The 22,455-nt window shown below is 32.2% G+C and overlaps 1 protein-coding gene across 1 annotated transcript; it reads left to right on the top strand.

Annotated features, from left to right (window-relative positions):
• Positions 1–358: 358 nt before the first annotated feature.
• LOC143046163 (uncharacterized) lies at positions 359–5,058 on the top strand. Its single transcript, XM_076219195.1, has 2 exons — positions 359–823; positions 3,074–5,058. Exons 1-2 carry the CDS (start codon positions 538–540, stop codon positions 3,901–3,903), a joined length of 1,116 nt encoding a protein of 371 aa, XP_076075310.1. The 5' UTR covers positions 359–537; the 3' UTR covers positions 3,904–5,058.
• The last annotated feature ends 17,397 nt before the right edge of the window (positions 5,059–22,455 follow it).

Here is a 22,455-nt window from a genome sequence, read left to right on the forward strand (position 1 = left end):
TTATTTATATTGTTTCATCTGAAGTCTGTCTAATACTTATAAGCAATAAAACGATTTGTTGAATTGATGGAAGGAATTCCCAAATAAATTGTATATGTTTGCCCGCGTGCTATTTGGCATGCTTTGAATTCCACACTTTACTTATATATTTATTACATCTCAACAACCGAGTATTTCATGAATGAATTTACGTCACAAAAGTGTCAACCAACCAAAAGAGTCCTGTAACACGCTCCATTGGAGGAATGTTTTACCTGATGTACAAGTAAACATAAGCACGTGTACATGAATTAAATGTCTTACCGGTAGGCGTGAAAAGACTGCCTTCGATCAAGGGATGACACCGCCTATCACCGATTTTGTCAACTCCTTGTACAGAGTTGTTATATTACAGTCAAGTCCATGATGTTGTAAACGGACAGTACTACCTTTGTTCTAATTATATTACGATGAACAGTCTATATAAACTCTGGATGAAATTCGTGATACAAAGTCAAAGTGACGACACCACATCAATTGGCGACCCTGCTTCACGATATGAGCCTTGCTGATTGTACCTTAGCTCTGGTTGTCAGTGTTCTCCTCTATAGCAGTGTGATCTTTGCAAAGCCAACTCGCAGTGTGTCGGACTCAAAAGTTGAAGTGTTCAAACAAAAACTATTGACTTCACTTGGATATAAGGAAGCTCCTGTAGTACGAAATATAAATAGCAGCATACACGAACAGCGAGCAATGATTAGGAAATATAAAGAACATATAAAGGGAAGAATGAATATAGAGGAAGAACGTTACCCAGAAACTGCCAATGTTTATAAACCAAAAGGTAAAGTCTTACTATTAGCTTTGCTTACGTCTATATAAAGAACCATAGAACCATAAATCAAGTTTGGAACAACTGTTATTTAAGACTTGTATTAGAAAATCTTATATATACTGAGATGCCAATTTTATTTACTGTACGACATCAAATTATATAATTACACTGTATATATGTATATGTATATATGTTTATGTTAACCAATCAATTATGAAATATACATATAAGATAATTGATACAAGTATAACAGATTGGTATATATTTTTATTAGTTATACAATTATTTAAACCATCTACTTGTAACTTCAAATACTGGATGTATCTTTAAACCATCATACTGCATTCTATGCTCATCATGGATAGTCTTCTATTGTTGGTTTGCTGTTTAATTTCTGTTTACCCCATATTTCATGTTTATGGGTAAAGCTGAAATGCACTAGATTCGTTTTGTCTGTTAGAAATATGTTTACGTAACAATAAGTCTGTGAAATGCTGTAGTATTTTAATAAGTCAAATATGCAAATAAAAAACGTGTTGGGATATTAAATAACCGTTTTTCGTGCTTTATTGCAATGCAAATCTAGATGAAACACCTTTCATAATAGTTATATTCAACAGCGATCGCCGCAGAAAGGCAAACTTTAATCATCACAAAAAGTCTGCAGCAGATTCGAATTAAATGTCAACGCGTATGCCGTATTATCATAACCAAAACTGAACACGAGAACATATTTCAAATGTTAATAAGAATTCTTCAACATGAAAATATGAAATTAAAACTTTAACTCTTTTATATTTTACGGTCAAATGATTCTTAATAAACGCGAAAAGGTTTGTGTATTTTACATGTAATGGGATAATAACACGAGAGTAATAATCAGAAGATGTAAGCAAGATCTTATTTACAATACTAAGGTCTCAAAACATGTCAGCTTTCGGTTCAAAGAAACCATAAGCAAACTGATTATTTTCTTATTAAAAAGTAAATGACAGTCAATTCAATTCATTTAACTCATTTTTGGCAAAGATCGTAATTCATTACAGAAATCTCGGTGTAATGGTATTGAACATTTCAGATTAGCCCACGATGTTCCTTTTGTTGGGTCGCACTCGATTGTTCATTTTCTGTACTGCGATGTTATGTTAAAATACAATGTACACTTTTGTCGCTTATTTGATTCATTACAATTTCAAAGATTGGAAAATTAAAAACGTAAATATTGAAATTTAAATTGTATATATGAATAGGTACGCAAGTGGTTTTATAAACAAAATCGAATAAGACAGGCTGAAAAAGACAAACTCTGGCAATGAATGGGAACTACATACGAATCATGACTTTCAATATCATTTAGCATTAAACGAACCGAAACAAGCATATATTCTATTCAAACATACTTATTATATCGTTTAATTTCAACAAAATTGTCTATAGAATAATTTCTTAACAGGCCTAATGTTAAACGTCTAAATTGGTCAGTTTTCTATAATGCATATAGAAGGATTCAATGGAAATATTTGCAAATGATTAAAGACCGAATATTAAAACTTACAAGTTAGAGAATATTGAAGATAGAGCATGTATGCCAACTGTTTACAGTTTCAAAGTTTGTCCATTAAATTATTTTCAAATTAGAAATTATATTCTTAAGTACTTGTATATTCAAAGGTTGTCTTAGTATAAACATAATAATAGCTCAAAAAGGATGCCTTCTACAAATCAAAATCGATATAAGCACATAATATCCTTTGACAACTATAATCAAATTGCATTCTGATTTTATCAAAATTAGGTTTTGATAGAAATAGTACTTATACAAAATGTAAGGTGTTTTTTTTTTTACTGTAAAGCTATTTTACATAATTTTTGAATTGAAGAATTAAAGATGTTCTATAATTTCTTCATGTCGAACTACTTTTTAATCACCTCTAATTTAATACAGTGACACTTAATTTAAAATGAACGCTTCATTGTTTAAAGGGTTAATGGGGATGCTTAAAAGGTTATTCAATACATATACAAAACTGATTACAGGTAATCGAATTCGCTGACGTATACTAGTATATATATTATTCTTATTGATGCTATTTTCACTTTGACGTTCCAGCACCATTTTGAACTTAATTGGCAATAAATTTACAATATTGAATAAGTTCTTTGGAAGGGAATGTGTATTCCTTTTTTTTACTGAAACTACCTTCTTTTTATTTCTTACCAAAATAACTGTAATTATAAATTGTTTTATTCTTTTTGCAGATGTCTTTGAAATCCAGCCAGATTACGAGCAATCATCAACCGCTAATCTATTTCTGAGCTATGACATCCAAGAAAAACAACCAGAAGATCCACACATGGAGACCATTATTTCTCGTGCACATGTTAAAATTGATTTAAGAGAATCGAACAATTTAACTGCACAAATTAAAGTTCGTTCAGACAATGCGGATGAATTTTCTAATTTGTTAACCAATGAATTTGTGTTCTCAGATATTCCACCAAATGCCAATGTAGTTTATTTAGATATCACAAGTCTATTGAGAACTTGGCTCGAAAGCCCCACAGAAAAGTTGGGAATCACTATCTCTTTAACTGCAAGTATTTCACAAGTTCTGAAAATAAATTCCAAGAAATCATCTGGAAATGACTTCAAACTTGATTTTGAAAACGGAATGGAACCAGTATTGGAAGTATTTAGCTATCGAAAGATGATTTTAGGACGTGAAAAAAGACAAGTTAGTACTGCTACTAGCAGACGAGATTGTGTGAAAGGTGATGGCGAGAACAGATGTTGTCGTTTTAGAACATTCATATCATTTGCTGACATTGGTTGGGATAATTGGATAATACGACCAAGTGGTTATGAAGCTTATTTCTGTGATGGCGAATGTCCACATCGATTTAAAATGGCAAATACCTTCGCAGGAATTAAATCATTGCTACACATGAAAAATCCATCGACTTTTTCACCTCCATGTTGTGTTCCGAGTAAACTTAGCCCTTTTACAATACTACATAAAGAAGAGAGTGGAAAGTATGCCTTTATGGATTTAGACGATATGGTTGTCGAGGATTGTAAATGTGCTTGACTCAGGAAAAGACTGATGTCTGTGATAGGGACCACATATATGTATTTATGTGTCGTTCTGTTAAAATACTTGGGTAATAGATGATTCCATTTACCATTTTTTACCATTCCAATTTTATTGCTTTATTTAATGTTTTGTGTGTTCGTATTGTATGTATTCTATGAGAGTTACCAATTTCCATGACAACAGGTTACCCCTTTAAGGAACAAATGTCTCTTTGGAGGGAAAGATATATAATTATTCGAACGTGCCAAAACTTAAGTCTTTCTGCTCCTTTTGTGTAGAAAAGCAAATTAACTAGTCGGTGAATACTTATGGATAAAGTTTTTTGATTCAGAATAAAGGACAATTACTCTTACGGGACAACCATCTACCATGCAGTTTTGTTAAATAATATTCTAACCAATTTTCCTAGCATTTATTTGAAAATACTTTATAGGTTAATTGAAAATATTCTTAATCGTATTTAAATAGACTCGCTAGATTCCATACTTAATAATGGTGATAACAGCAGGAGTCACATTGGAAACTTTAGTCTCCGTCAATAAGACTAAGTCTATGTTTTACAATGCTGTTAAAATGTTTTGTTGACTTGCAAGATTTACTTTCGAGATATTTAACCTTCTAAATAAATGATAATATGTCTTCATAAGGAAAAAAAGTAATTTTAGAAAAAGAAATCCCTTTCGTCCTTGAAATAAAACGGGGAAACCATTTTAAAAGAAAACGCCCCCTTATTTAACATTTGTATTATGTATATGCATAACAAAAGATATTGAATATGATCGTAAACGGTAGCTTTTTAAATTTTAAAGGGATGGGGGACTTCCAATTGTCGAATGATGAAATATGTATGATTTCATTTTTGTAGAACGAGAAATAGTATTTATTTTGATAAATGTGAGAGTGTATAAATGTTGATGTACAAAATCCATACGACGTGCCATGCTGACAAGTAGGCAGAAAGATATGAAATCCTGGTGCTTATATGTTTCTGAACTTTTCCATGTGATATTTTGTGTTCTCTTGTCAAACAAGGCATTTACTATGAAAATTGAATCACAGTCATGTTATGTTGTTATATATTATTTATTCACAATGGTTTTAGCTGCCAAGTTGGTGCAAAATGTTGAAATATAAAATATAATGCTGATAACTTTTTGTTTATTTATTTAATATTTCTAACCTTGAACATTACCAAAGATTTGTTAATTGCTGAATTAAATGAGAGTCTGAAAATGTCAAATTGGTACCGTTAATGTAATAATACCTCAAATACTTTTAAATCGACACTGCAACGGGTAGAGCACACAAAAATGGCGGATAAGCCATTTCTAGACAAATAGAAATAAACTGTAATGAAATGAAAAGGGCCAAGCACCTCGACAATTCCATCTTGAATACACACGGGAGACTATGGTTTCGAATACCAGCTGGGTAAAACACAAGACTTTAAACATTGGTATTAATTGCAACTCCGCAAAGCACGCAACATTTAGAAGTTAAAACCAAGACGTCCTGGTTGCGATGAAATACCGACACATCGTGGCTGTACAGTGCAAAGCAGAATATGTTCATAACTCATTTACAAGCTGATATTCAAACGTACTGAATATGCATGTACTTTATGCCGCTGCACGTTAAGCGAACAACAAGAAAAGTTCGATACGTTAGACTACAGAAAAAAAGGGGGAAGTTTCATACATATTGCCGCTTTATTCATTATTCATTTAATAGTAAAATAAAAGTCATGTGTGCTTTGTATCTAAACGAGAAGATATATGCAAGTCATTCTAATAGTATGAAGAACTTACAGGAACACAAACATTAGTATATGTGAGTCAAACATTTGCAACATATTTAAGGCTATACCGCGCGTTTGTATTGTCTGCAACTCTTATATCTGCATTTAACTCGTATAAGTAGTCGTGAATGAGATCTTAAGCACAAAGCAGTTTATTTTTTTGCATAATTTCTGATAAGTTACAAAAATAACAATATGTAATAGAGGTGTTTAAGCTCATTTATGGATATCTCCTATCAAGATTCAAGATGAAAAGCGTGATTTTCTTAGTTTTTGTGACTTAAAATATAGTTTCTATTATACTTTTTTCTTCGTCTCAAATATGCATTTGATATTACAATGAAACCGTGATTGATTGCTCTTATATTTTCTGAAAAGGAAAAAACAAATCGTATTGGTAACTTTGCACCTGCTATTCTCAGTACATATTAAGAGGTTTTACCTGAGACAAAAACGAATGTGTACTGTTTTCTCCTCATTATTTGTTTATTGTAGAAACGATAGTGTCTATTCCATGTGAGGGGCAATACATTTACATTGACGACTACTAATTTTTATTATATTTTTTTTTACACTAAAAGAATATCAATTACGAACATTCTATACCATAATCCATGGACCAAGGAAATCCTTAGAAAAGTCGTCAGACGTCAGACCATTCCGTTTTGCTTATTTAAGCTATATTTAGAATTTACAATACCACCTTGCCTACATTAACAATCTTTATATTTTCATGGAGGTGCGATTTGCGTAGTCTTCAACGATGTTTTAATATAAATCGGAAGAAAGAATAAATCATTTAAATAAAACTTTAAAACGTTTTAGTGCTTGCAATCAATTTACAAAAGACGATATACTTGACGAAGCGCGAAGCGTCGGAACTCGAACTCGCGGGTTCCAAACAAGTCTTAAGCGTGTATGAATTAATATTGTTTGATACTTATAAGAGGAGAACGATAAACATTTTTGTAGGTTTTGATCGAACTTGCAGTAATTCATTGAATTATATTCGTACTTGGTTGATAGTGATTGTGGTTTTCCCAATGAAAAAGAGTAGAAAAACACCCTGTTGTGATCATTATTGGAACGACTGACTTTAACTTCCAATTGAATTAAAGATTCTGGATTCAAAACATTATGCATTAATTGTTGAAATATACCTCAAAGCTTTAGAATACGATGTTTAAAACTTTCGAAGACTTATTGTTAAAAATAATGAGCATACCAAAACAATGAGAATCAATAAAAAAACAATTTAATAATCTTTATGATGAAATCCAACATATGAATTCACTGCCCGCTAGATTGTTTAGCAGCCAACTAGTCATGATGCTGCTGTACATCTTGGCCATCAATTTAAGCAGTATTGGCACGCACCTGTTTCCTTGTGGGCTTTATTGGTACATCGACGTATCAAATGTGATTATACATTGGTTCTCTTTCCTTTAACTATTTCCTGATGCAACAAGATAAAATTATGTCACTAGATGCTATTTTAATAACTAAGCGTGCATACGCCTATTTTGTGCAAGTTTTTTGTCATATTTGTGGGTTGAATTTATTTTCTAAACATATGGTATGGCTAATTTACCAATTTTGTGCACCGTTTTTAATCGTTGGCCTTTAGCAACAGACACGGAAGTACTTAGTATGCATATCTTTGTCGTAAGCTACAGTTTACACTAGGTATCCTCGTCGTTGTCCTCTTTATTGCCATTATAATGGTGTGTTTTACTTGGCAGCAGTCGTGTTTCAGTGGTCGCTTACCTGCGAATCGTCATGTAGAATAGCTTTATGTGAAAATGGTGAGTATATATCAAAGGATTATACCCTCTGTTATTCTATAGAGTGACATAACTTTTGTTATAGTATAGTTAACAGGTATTTACTCAAAACATTTTGAGCACGTACAGAAATGCAAGTTTAATATACTCAATTTTCCATTCTAGTGCCATTCTAAACGGAGCTTGGTGTATGTGCATATTAGATTTAAATCATTCTAATAAATTTTTAATACAAAAAAAAGACACAAAACGAGGAACACAGTGCACAAAGGCAATATGAAGACTATAACTTTTAATAATGATGATATTAGTATACTCAAGATTGACTTTAACATTTGGAGAAGGACAAAAATTGTAATATGTTCAATCATATAGTTAAAACAATGTTTTGAAATGATGTCTTTAAAAGTACATTTGAATAACTCGGAACTGTTATTTTTGTATAAGTACTATATTAGTAAGTTAAACGCTTAACTTTGATTAATGGTCCATTAAACGTGCCAGTAGGGCATATTTTATTTGATTGTGGACTGGCTTGTGCAGTTTAAAGCAATAAATGTGTTCTTGTTTTTTTGTTATCATTTTTGAATGGCCTATCATCAACAGAAAATCCCTTTATATATTTTCCAGAACGCATTTATCAAGTTTGGAATGATAATGCCACTATAAAGTGTGGATTAAAGATCCATTTAAAGTTCAAATGACACACTTCTACCATATGCCTAGCACTAAATATTGTGACTACTGTAATGAAAAAAACTAAGCTAAACTTTAGGCGCGTTTCTGGTTTTTGATTTATTAAGCAGGCCACTAATTTTTTATATTATAAATTAATATATATTGATGTTCTGACAATGATAAACTGATTACTTTGGTACTAGTATTTGTTATGACGAACAGTATTTAGTTTTAAAAGACCTTTAAAGTAAATATGTACTTTTTATACATAAATTTGCGAACTAAGTCTTTTGTAAATAAATGGTATGAGCCAGCAAAATGTTACATTGCAGTTAAAGAGACTATTTCACTTTATTCAAAACCTAGTGAAATTTGCCGAATAAAAAAAGCGTTGAATGTAAAAGTTTAAAATGTTTGTGCAGTCAAATCAAAAGAGTCTAATGAAACATACATATTAATTTTGCATCCACGATCGTAAATTCCTTACAAACCTATGTATGAACTGATTAAATAATTGCACATATTAGAATACAGTTTTGGATAACCCATACCAAATTAACATACCAAAAAGAAACGAAACACGAATACGTGATGCGCGCATATTAAAAGTTTTTGCAGAGTTATGAAAATGTTTTACATTAATTACTACACTTTTTCGACAGAAATGTTGATCAATATCACTATGATTTTTATTTAAGTTGTAAGTGTAAAATTTTCTAAATTAAAGAAAAAAACATGATTTGACATTAAAATGTTTCAATTGTATTCCTTAGTCATTAAGTGCACGTTTAAATAGATAGTATTAATTCATATTTTATTTCATTAAATACTATGTTTGAAAATTGTAAACCACTTTAGCTGTAGTCAAAACAAATACCAGTAAAAGGGGTTACTTTTTAGAGGAACGAATAACATTTTAACCTAACTTTTCTGACTTTTGACAAAATTCTTATAACAACGTTTCACAAAGGAGTAGAAAATGCAAGATACTGTTGAAAGTGTAAGTATGATAATCAGACAATGACCTTCATTGGAACTTTTAAACAAAAGGTAAATTAATTCATTTAATGTTCAACTGTAGTCCAGTGTTCGTTTCTGCCAAAAGCAACGTTCTTTACTTTAAAGATGACATTGGATTCTATATTTGCCTTTATTTTACATTAAAACACATTGGTCGAAAAAAAAACGTGACAACTCCATGTCCAAAATATGAAATACGAACAAGTAATAATTAACAAAACATAACTTAGAAAACCAAAGAATAAACAACACGAACCCCAGTAAAAGCAGGGGTGATGGCATATACGCAAGAAGACAACAGATCTTGCTCCACATGTGACACCCGTGTGTTTCTCGTGTTAGTTAAAACCCAATGCTAAGTCTTATTCGGTACGTCATATTTGCGGAATGTAAGACCTGATTTTGGTGACGACAAGGAGCATTTTCATAATTAAATATTAGTCGTATAAAGTTTGAAACATTTACTGTTTGATAGTTTTTAACACACACAAGCACACATTTGAGCAGTTAAATATGAATGAATGTTTTCATTCATAAACATGTGCAATCTAATTAATGTACATGTATAGATCTCTGATTTCGTTATGCTCATATGAGCTTCGACGAGCAAGCGATATACGACAGATCTGATTTTTAATCCGCAGATTGATCCATGTGTTGTTCCTATTAATTTGTTTCTTGGTTTATCTTGAGGTTTAAGTGAATAAAATATCAATGTTTTATTGTCTTAATTTCTTGTTGCGATCCGTTGATTATTGCCTGTAGTTCATTTTTAAGTTCCCCAATTCCAGTTTTTTTATACTGTCACAGGAAGAAGTATCGTTAATTTAACAGTTTTTTTCCCTGTCATTTTCAAAACTCATGGATGATTCAAAAGACCAAAACTCAAAAATTTAACTTTTAAACACTGAACCATGAAAATGAAGTAAAGGTCAGATGACAGCTGCCAGCTAGGCATGTACACCTTACAATCATTCCATACACCAAATATAGTAGACATATTACATAAAGTATAAGAAAACAGACCAAAACACAAAAACTTTTTAAAACCACTAAACCATGAAAATGAGGTCAAGGTCAGACGACACCTTCCAGTTGGACATGAACACCTTACAATCCTTCCATACACCAAATACACTAGACCTATTGCTTATAGTATCTAAGATATGGACTTGACCACCAAAATTTAACCGTGTGCACTGATCCATGAAATGAGGTCGAGGTCAACTGTAAACTGTACAAAAGGAGTTGAACCTTGCAAGAAACGCACACACTAAATATAGTTATCCTCTGACTCATTATAAGAGAGAAATTAACATTACAAAAAATCTGAACTATTTTTTTCAAGTAGTCATTGAACCATTAAAGTCAGGTCAAGAACAATGGACGTGTGACAGACGGAAACATAAAGCATCTATATACAAAGTATAAAGCATCAAGGACTTCCACCTTCTTCTAAAATCTAAAGCTTTTAAGAAGTTAGATAACGCCGTCACCGCCGTAGCCGCCAGATCACTATCCCTTTGTCGACTGTTATGCGACAAATGTCGCTGGCTCGACAAAAACTGGTTTGTGTTTACTGTGATATCCTTTTTCGCTGAAATAGTACTCATTTTTATTAAGGGATCAACTCATTGGGGGATCGGGGGGGGGGGGGTGCGGGGTAGGAACCCCCCTTTTTTTGGCCAATCAATGCATTTGAATAGGGACATATAGCTGGAACCCCCACTCTTTTATCCTGGGTCGGACCCCCCCTTTAAAATGTCTGGATCCGCCCCTGCAACTGAAGCACACCTCTGCGGAAATTTCTCGCTGTGTTGTAGACCAATTGGTGGCCTTGGTTGTTTTTTTGCTCTTTGGTCGGGTTGTTGTCTCTTTTACACATTCCCCGTTTCCATTCTCAATTTTATCGGTACTTTGAAAATAGACTTTTGTGTGAGAACAAATAATTTAGTTTATGTCAAGACTTAAGTGGTACCAAATCGCCACCAACACTTCTTTTACATGTTATTATATCAAACGTCAACCTGAACAATAAGCTCCAACTATTAATAGATAGTCTAATTGCAAGAAATTAATCTGCATAGAGTAATACATGAAAATTGATAGATTGAAAGTTTCGGGAACTGGTAAAACTTTTAGAGTTGAAAAGAAAAATAAAAGTAACTTTCAAATTTCTTTTACAAAATAGTAGACCATGGTGTATCATAAGCGTTCCGTATTGCAATAAATTTTGTAAATGTTTAGCATCTATAAAAACTCGAAAAACATCAAGTAGAACGACTGCACTCTTGTGATTTAAATCGTAGAATTATAATACTAGACTGTAAATGTGCACATCGTTTAACAAAGCACTAGTGTGTAAATTACATCTTGCAATCTGATTTAATTTATTTGTTCTTATGAAACAGGAAATGGATTGACAAGCTTGTAAACATGTACTTTACATTTTCCAGTACCCAAAAGAAATTATTTGCACAGGCAAATCTAACATGTGCTCTGTAATACAGCAAAAGTTCAAACAAGAGTTCAAAGACATAGACATATAGATGCAGACCGAAACCTGACAGTGGACACCAATAATGAACAAAAAAATCAAAATCTATGGAACAATTGATAATGCAATTGTATCCCGTTTTCATCAGTTAAAATTTCTGCCGACATGGCAACACCGAGATGTTTGTTAAGCTCTGAAAAGGTAAAATTATCTAATAGTTCTTAATGATTGGAATTGGTTCAAAACAAGCAAAAATGTGAAAAATGGGTATATACGTCTTCTAGACAACAGCGTAACAATACATTAGAAAAAAATAGAGGTCAACTTACTGCATTAAGTGTTGAAAGGTTTTACACTAGTCATTTTGGGGCCTTTTATATCTTGCTGTCCGGTGTGAGCCAAGGCTCCCGGTTGAAGACCGTAATTTGACCTTTAATGATTTTTTTTTTTACAAATTATGACTTGAATGGAGAGTGGTAGTTGGCACTCATATTACATCTTCTTATATCTATTGAGAGTCTAGAGCAGTTGTGATTCAATTCAAAATGACGATCAACGAATTGCCATTGACGCCATACTCCACCAAAATGACCAAAAAATAATATATACAACAACCACAGATAACTAGAGGTGATGTACCTGACTTGAAACATGCTTATAAATGTTTAGGAGTTGAATTATTTTGGTGGGGTCTTACTTAAGTTTGATATATTTTTATAACAATGACATTTGCATCGTGCATTGGTACATTAAACATTTCATGTACGGACGTCAAAACTGCAACCAATACGTTTATCATGGAATTTAAAGCAATTATTGCGCATTTTATCCTTGCATTTAACATTCCACACGTTAACTGATGTTGCAAATGCAAAACTTGAAAAGAATCAGGTAAGTTATAAATGAGACAACAATTGTGTTTAAAATCTAATTTTGCGCACGGGTCTGACATGTTTATTTAAATCATATTTGTGGTTTCATCTAGGACACACAGACCTTCCCAAAAAATTAAAATTGATACATACTTCTCGCAGCTTTGGATCTATTTCAATAAAATTTTAATTTAAACTTATTCTTGATGTACATTTAATTTTTATTCGACTTGAATATCAGTGGAGCAAGACGTAACAACTACTTATATCTGATTAAAGTAAAGGGTTGGTTTAAGTTGATGTTCGAAGCGTGCACAACACGCCCCCTAAGTTTTAATCACAATCTCTCTCCTTAAATCATCTAGTGCAGTTTTCTTCATTAGGATTAGTATAATACCATGTAGGAAATGTAAACTTTCCTTTTGATCTTCGAAATTTTAAAACCTCAGGGTTTAAAAAAGAAAACTTTACGCTCGCAAAAATTTCTTTAGCACAGTTGGTCTACCCACGCATGCGATCCACATTCCATTTTAAAGTTAAATGCTCTATTCGGTTGTTAATTCTTGATTTTGTAAGTAAAAGGCTGCGACTGTTTACTGTACAAATAATAGTGATGCTCTTTTCTTTCACTTATAATGATTTAGGCTTAGTTTTAGTTTTGATATGATACGATAAAAACGATTACTGAATTTGAAAGCTCAGTTTTATTTTTTTGGATATAAAAATTACTTATTCATTTTGATTATTTACTATAACTGAAAAAAAAATGAAAAACAAAATTTCGGAAAGGTCAACTCTACTTACCAAACAATAGATGACATTCATCAGGGGAAAAAAGACTTCTGAAGACATGAACATAAGCACTACGATTTATACATACAAACTTGTCTTGGTAACCACCTGTACAAGAGAATAGAATTAACCTTTTAATTATAGTTTATTACATCGCAGAGAGGTACACTTTACTGTGACAAGAATTTGATATGATTATTTCAAAACATTTACCTAAATATGAGCATCACCTAATATATGACCTTCTTTTATTAAAAATGAGACATAGACCGGATTTGATACGAAAGTGACTTTGTGCAGGTGTCAAATGACTTTCGTTAGAACTAAAATAATTTTCTGACTATTAAAACAAAGCTGAAATACCGAACTTGAAGAACAATTCAAAACGGAAAGTCTTATATCAGATTGCAAAATCAAAAGCTCAAATACATCAAACGAATGAAAAGCAACAGTCATAGTTATGACTGAGTATGGGCATTTTCTTATGTAGAAAATAATGGAATACACTATTACACGTAAAATAAACAAATGCAGTACCTCAATCTGTGCGTATTATTTGTGAAGTTGATACGGAATATTGATCAACAAGGTCTTGGTATCGTCCGATGAACTTTTGTTTTCGAATAAAGACCAGACGATCTTTATCATTACCCTAGTTCATTAACTTTCTGCTCAGACACTGAAGATGGTTAAAGAATCATCTTTTTACTTTTTTTAGTAAAAGCGCCTTTAAAACTAGTTAAGAAAACAGAACAACCGACAAAAAGTTAAGATTTTAAAAGACGAAAGACCAATCGATATTTTGAAAAATACACATACCCACGATAATATCTACGATAGTTGAAGATATCTCTGTGGATGTTTTACAAATGATACTATGACATTTATCGACGAACGCGACTTCTTATCAGATTTCTACCTTTGGATCATCACGACAGATGCCTTCCTTGAAGCAGGATCTGCTTATTCCTTCAAAGGCCCTTATTTCGATCCCTGATTATGTTGGGATTCGTGATGTTCAGTATTCGATATTATGTGTCGTTAATGTCGGACTGTTGAATGTTCTTTATATTTATCCCTTTTTGCCAATGAATTACCTGTCTTTCTTCATTTTTTTGTTTTTAATACCCTATGGTATGTTAAGAAGGTAGATTTGTTTGCTTACATTAACAAAAAGAATCATAGATAGTTACGTTTGTTCCCTGCAAAATAATCATACCTGCTTGTACGAAACCTCTTGGATGTATAAATACTAAGAAACGTGAGAAACTTTATTACAAAAAAGGATCTAAAATTCAAATAAGGTAAATTTTGCCTAAGCGAGCTGTATGTTTTCTTATAAATGAATGAAATCTTGGATGCAAGATACTTTTTGAAACACGAAGAATGACCTTTTTTTGCATTTTTAAGTACCTTTAGGTGAATTGTTTGCCAAATAACTCTTTTAACGTTTGCCAAATAACTCTTATTTTACTACTGAAAGGTACACTGTATGCAATTTGAATAAAGGCAACAGTAGTATACCGCTGTTCGAAATTCATAAAACGATTGAGAAAAAACAAATCCGGAAACGCATCAAATATAAAAGGAGAACTACGCCACAACAGATACACAACCTTAAAATGTAAAACACACAGAAACGAACTATGATATAACAATGGCCATTTTCCTGACGTGGTACAGCACATTTGTGGCATACCAAACCTCCCTCTTGTATGGCAATGTTGAATATAACATTTAAATCACAACATTACATCACAGGACTACGATACAAATAAATGGGAGAACATATAGGACAGAGAAACACACGAATAATAGCTAACAAAAGGTACCAGGTTTAAAATTTTATACGCCAGACGTGCGTTTCATCCACACAAGACTAACCAGTGACACTCAGATGAAAACAGTTCGAAATCATAGGGGGAAATATTATTGAAATTTGAATATCTTTTGTAGTTCATAGATATTCGAAATATCCAAAACGGACTTTGTAAATTTATTAGTTACTTTATATTACGTGTTCTGTAAAATGTACAAAAGTTTTATATCAAAAACCTTTAAAGCTTTGAAGTTGTTATTTTCTTAAATGACGATGCATAAATGGTTTTATGTGATTTCTTCATAGACTTTATATATATATATATATATATATATATATATATATATATATATATAGATCAAATACATTTTATACTATTCTGACTAACAGGCTACAAATTCTGTTAGCATCTTGAACTCACTTTAATCAAATTTTATGAATACCGTGTACCAAGCTAAAATATTGTGGTATAGACGCGTGTATTACTAATACTTGCAGTAGTCGAACATTTAAAATCTTTAAATTTGTGATTTATTGCTTGATAAAAATGATATTTAATCTAAACGATAATTGATTATAATTGGTTTAAGTGTTACGACAGATATAATCTACCCAAGAATACTAATTATACAATTACACCATAAAAAACGCCGATACAAAACATATATAGTTTTTAAAGGGTGTGGCATATTTTTTTTTCTAAAAGAGTCGAATTTATAGGTCAAATTGTCTTTTAAAATATGCTTATAGATTTTTAAAAGTATTTATATTCGTTCAGGTATTACGCCCTTAGTCAATCAATGTAAGCCGAAATTGCAGTGACGTATTTTGGCGACTATTATAAAGTAGATCTTTTGTAGCAGGTAATAAGTAGAATTCAGTCATTCTTTATGTCACCTATTAAAGTACCAAATGATTTAGTATAACTTAACTACTTTGATGAAAACTTTCAAATCCTTTCTTTTCAATAAAACAAACTTAACTTGATTAGATATATTAATATTAGAACAAACACATCAATACATGGTTGAGGTGTATTTTATTTTATAAGCATTATTTGAGCTCATTTGAGTGATTACGAACCCACGGCAAATATATCTAGTCGTTTACTCCTCCACAAGGACATTTAGTTTTAAATACCGTTAGCCTGTTAGTGTTTTTTTTTTTAGAGCTACCGGTAAAGTGTTCGTTGTCTCTGAATTGTGGATATTGCTACGCAACATCCAGACTAAAATCTTGCTATACAATATAAAAATATTAACGATATTGCATAGTTAGAAACCAGTCATTTTAAAAGATGAAAATCAAAACCAAGCAGTTGCAGGCAACTCTTGTAGGATATGACTCCTGTGTATTAGCAGGTATGCGAATTAGAATGCATGTATAATGTTTATCTTACAATGCCAATTTATAAAGCGTACGTAGTAAGTAAATGAACTATTTTCCGTCAATTTGAAATTCTTTCATCCATTTGTCAGGAACATAATTTCGCTTGTCTGATGCTAATTTTATAATCATTTACAAGCATTGTGGTGCATTTGTTGTAAAAATAGGGTTTTTTTTTTTTAACTATTATTGTTTCATTTAGGATTGTTGCTGTGTGTTGTTGTAGTTTTAAGTCACATCGTTACTGATTTGTTGATCCATGGGCATACACAGTCATGTGAATACAATGACAGAAGGACAACCAGACGTCATTTTTCTTGCCAAACTATATCCTACACATTCCAAACTAAAGACAGACAATCGAAGACGGAAAGATGGAACAAAAAACCACGCAATAACGAGTCTTTCCCTAAACTTTCCTTTGCCAAAAAATGTATGAATACCATCAATTTTAGCAGAATCTTTCATCAAAGATCTGTCCAATTAAAAATAAATTCCTACTTATAAGACCAGTGCGGTCGCTGTCATGTCATATAAGTATTCTTAGTAGAAAATGTTAGTTGCAATAGTTGTTGGATACTTATAAGACATGACAGCAACCGCACTGGTCTTATAAGTAGGAATTTATTTTTAATTGGACAGATCTATGATGAAAGATTCTGCTAAATTGATGACTGCACCTGTGTAAGTTTCTCAATAATATACAATCTTGCTAGCCAAGTAAATATTGGTGACCTAGAAATTGACAGGATTTTTTCATGAAAAATATTTTAAGCAAAGTGCCTTAATCCATATATTTGGAGTACTAATAGAATGCAGGCGAGAATTATGCCAGGCAAGGGGATACACATGAAAAAAGACCTACATACTCTTTTTTAAATAGATAATGGTCATGAGGTCGTTGATACAAATCCGAATTAAAATAAAACTTAATGTGTCTATGAACTATCACGCTACAAGACCCAATCGTTGCTTAACACCTGTCGTACGCTCATGCAAAGATTGTTGTTGTACACGCCAAAAAAATGTCAACAGCATTGTATGTGTTTTTATATCATATTACCATAATTGCTTGATAGAACAATTGAATATTGACAATTTACTTTAAACAATCCGACATAACTATTATCCTGCTTCGCTTACTAAAGTGGAAACTGTGGACAATCATTGGTTTATTCTATTTCAAAATTAAAAAAATATCATTTTTATCCATTCGTTTAATGTGTTTGAACTTTCGGTTTTTCCGTTTGATTAGGGACTTTCCGCTTTGAATTTTCCTCGAAGTTCGGTATTTTTGTGATTTTATTTTTACTGTACTTGGAACTCAAAAATTGTAAGTGTTCAAGAAATGTTGTATTGTTGAGTCTACCAAATGATCCACAACATCTCTTTTAAATCATAAACGTCTTTTCAATCAGTCGGTTAACAAAACTAGCCTCAAAGTAATTGTGACTCAAAGACTCATCAGTGACGCTCATATCAAAATATTTATAAAGCCAAACAAGTACAAAGTTGAAGAGCATTAGGATCCAAAATTCCAAAAAGTTGTGCCAAATAATGCTAAGGTAATCTATGCCTGGGATAAGAAAATCCTTAGTTTTTCCGAAAATTCAAAGTTTTGTAAACAGGAAATTTATAAAAATGACCACATTATTGATATTCATGTCACACCGAAGTGTTGACTACTGGGCTGGTGATACCCTCGGGGAGGAAACGTCCACCAGCAGTGGCATCGACCCAGTGGTGTAAATAGCTATCAAAGGTACCAGGATTGCATGGGCGATAAGAATCCGATGTGGATACTAAATAGTTCAAAAGAGTGCATATACTCTTAGGGTATCCCTCATGCAACACCATATACCATTTCTACCCCAACATTTAAGCTGTTCAAACAAAAATTTCGTAACTAGTATCAACTCCTTTTAATATTAACAACAAGTTCTTTTTAATTGAGACAATCGATCTTTACATGGTAATAAACTGTGCTCTTCTACATGCTGACTTCTTACTTTATTCACATGAGACAGATTTTTGGATGAACAAACAAATGCTATCTTTATCCTTTAACTTCACAATCCACTGTATTGCTAATTTCTTTTCACTATCTGATTGCTAGTTTGATGACTTTGCTGAACGCATCTTTCCAGTTAAACTTCATTTAGAAAACATCGTAGATACAGTTAAGTCCGTCTCGTTTCTTGACTATCATCTAAATTTGACAATTAAGGTCAGCTGAGAAGTAAACTTCCCAAAAAAAGTGATTATTCCAATTCTCCGATTGCACACTTTCTATTTCTGTGTTGCAACATTTCAGCACAGCATGCACATGGAACATATATATCCCAGGTAATACGATATTTCAGGATTTGTGATTATTTCTTTCATAATTTTCTTTACAGAGGATTGATAATTCTTAACAAGAAAGCTGTTGCATACTTTTCTGGAGCATCCCCTTTTTTTTGAGATTTGCTTTTCCAAAGCTTTGGTTTTCTGGGGTTTGTTACGCTTGTTTGTCTTCTCGTCGTATTAATTGGTATATTTCTTCTCCATTTTAAGCATAGGTTAGTTAAAACTAGGGCAATAGGTTATGTCGATGCTTTATTGACTAACCAAAATTGTAGACATGAATATCAATAATGTGGTCATTTTCATAAATTTCCTGTTTACAAAACTTTGAATTTTTCAAAAAACTAAGGATTTTCTTATCCCAGGCTTAGATTACCTTAGCCGTATTTTGCACAACTTTTGGGAATTTTGAATCATCTATGCTCTTCAACTTTGTACTTGTTTGGCATTAAAAATATTTTGATATGAGCATTACTGACGAGTCTTATGTAGACGAAACGCGCGTCTGGCGTACTAAATTATAATCCTGGTACCTTTGATAACTATTGTACATATTCACAACTGGAGAAATCTTTTAATTGATTAATTGTTCGTCAGATGATCTTAAATGACTACATTTTTATCAGGTGTTTGTAAAATGATTTAAGTTTAATTATAAATGTGATTATATTTCAGTAACTGTAAAAATGCCATGTTTGACAAAAGGTTAGGATGAACATTAATTTATCAAAGTATAGATATATATTGATGACAAATGTGCTGCATAAATTATCGCAATGCTTAAGATTTATAAAACTTGTACTTAAGGAATTTGATAACTTACATAATCATATTGTGTGATTTAAAACATTTTTTTCGGTCGTTCTAATATTACATCACAATTGTTGATACTGAATTTAAATACCTGTTATTGTGTGTCACTTCTCCAATTACTTGATTAAGTTAATCAATAATTAGTTTGACTTTGTTTCTTGAAGTTACTAAGCATACACTACACCATAAACTGTGTAGTTTTTAACTCTCACTTTCTATTATTTCGTTTTGACAATCTGGTAATTCATCAAAGATACCGACTTATAAGACTTGTCGGTTGAAGCCAAAGCAAAAACAAATTTACAATGAAGAGCAAAAAATCCCAAAAATTGCCCGAAAATAATTCCAAATAGTAGTATTTCCTGCATTAGGGCAGAAAAAAAACATTGAGTTCCAAATAATTGATAAACATTTTATACATAGTCAGAAAAACATGTTAATGATGCCAGGTTTAATGCTTGGACAACAGATAAGACTCACCAGTGACGATCGAATTGAGACAGTTGAAATACGAAGTTGAAGTGAATTCAACCCTCATATTTCATAAAATTCATTAAAGAATGATTGATTGATTGTTGGTTGCTTAACGTGCAGTGGCAAATATTCCATGCATATTCAGGACGAGAACAAGTTAACAATAAATACAATAGGTAGGTCTTGTCATAATAGAGGTCATTGGGGATGATGGTCGGGGAAATTTGGACTGCCACTGGAAAATGAGGGTATATTGGATATGGACAGAAATTTTTTCTTGCAACAGGCCACCTATGGGCCCTCAAAGAGTTGTTGCAATGGTTCTTAACGTGCAAAGAGCGTGGCACTCTCTTTACAAGAGACATCGGATTTAACGTCCCCATTCTGACCGGACGTGACTGCGAACTTAACACATCCCGCACAACCAAACGGACGCCCCACTTCGGCAAGCGTTTTACTGCCGGTCGGAAGAAGACCAAGTGACCATATTTCTATTCCCCAGTAACCCATGGGGTGATTCATTAAAGCAATTATATCGGAGTTCTTGTTTGACCAAGTGAGAATTGTTTTGGGGCTTGAAAACATTACATTATTGATAAACCCTTCTCAAATAATAAGTTTTGTGTGTAATTAAACTAAAAGATCTGGTTGTACCTTAGGTTTCAGAATGAAGTTTTTTTTTCAAACACACCAGCAAACAAAAATGGAAAAAATGATTACGTATATAAGTGATTACATAGTGATGAAAAATTTGGAATACAACTGTGTTTTTCTGTACACCTGTCTTATCCCAGGCATAGATAACCTTAGCCGTATTTGTCACAACGTTTTCACATTTTGGGTCCTCAATGCTCTTCAACCTTGTACTTGTTTTGGCTTTGTAACTATTTCGATCTGAGCGTCACTGATGAGTCGTATGTAGATGAAACGCGCGTTTGGCGTATTAAATTATAAGCCTGGTACTTTTGATTACCATTTACACACTGGGTCGATGCCACTGCTGGTGGATGTTTAGTCCCTGAGGGTTTCATCAGTCCAGAAGTTATCCCTTCGGTTTATGACATGAATATCAATTATAAAGTCATTTATTTTGAAAAATTTATTGTATGCAAAAGTATGAATTATTCGAAATACTAAGGATTTTCCTATCCCAGGCATAGATTACCTAAGCCGTATTTGGAACAATATTTTGGAATTTTGGGTCCTCAATCCTCTTCAACTTTGTACTTGTTTTGACTGTGCAACTATTTTGATCTGAGCGTCACTGATGAGTCTTGTGTATACAAAACGCGCGTCTAGCGTATTAAATTATATGTCTGGTACCTATAACTATTATGCTCGAAGTGTTTCATTTCATTTGTTCGCATATGCATTGTCCTTTGGATTAAATTTTGTTTTCGCATCTTGAGTACATTTAGTTCAAGGTTATACCATATATTATAGCATTGTTGCATTTTATATCTATAAACTTTGTATTTAACTAATGTATATCTTTGATAGAGACATCACTTAAACGGGTGTTTGTTATAAACGGATTCTTTTAGAAAAAAAAGATTAAGAAATTATCAATTTTATTCTCTATATATCAACAGAAGTGATGAATTTTCACTACAAAGAAATTGCATAATGGGAGCTACTCAACATTTTAACAATGTATATTCTAAATCTTAAATGAATAGTGATACCTATTATATTGATCTAATAACGGATGTCTTTAACAACAAATATAGAATAATATAGAAATAGCCCTTTCACTATGGTAAATTTACGTAGGTTGATCACCCCAAATGTCCAATCTTTTTATAATCATTTTAGCATTTTTCAACTTTCATTTACAAACTGTCAGTTCCTAAACTATTACTTAGTGTGACCACACGACGAACAAAATACCAAAAAGCATATAACAATTTTAGCTTTGACTACCTTGTGTTTACTGCGTCCTTAAAAAGAGCTTCAGACATTCGGAAAAAGTTTTTTTTCAAATAATACTCCTTTAGTGATCGGATTTAAGACTCAAATTAAAAACAAAATATGCCATTGTAGGTCTAGAGTAAAAAGACACATATTTGCATGACCGTCGTGTCCCTTAATGATTTCCGGTCATTTTAAGTTTTGAAATGAAGGAGTGTGTACTTCAGACAGTTATATCTGTCTGTTGCATGTCAACGACATCTGTCTGCGTTCTTATGAAATATTATGTCATTTTGGAATTCTTTTGGATTATTTGAAATAGTTACAAAAGAATAAATTTGAATATTTTGTAATGT

The sequence above is a fragment of the Mytilus galloprovincialis genome, chromosome 1, assembly GCF_965363235.1.
Source record: "Mytilus galloprovincialis chromosome 1, xbMytGall1.hap1.1, whole genome shotgun sequence".
Taxonomy (NCBI): domain Eukaryota; kingdom Metazoa; phylum Mollusca; class Bivalvia; order Mytilida; family Mytilidae; genus Mytilus; species Mytilus galloprovincialis.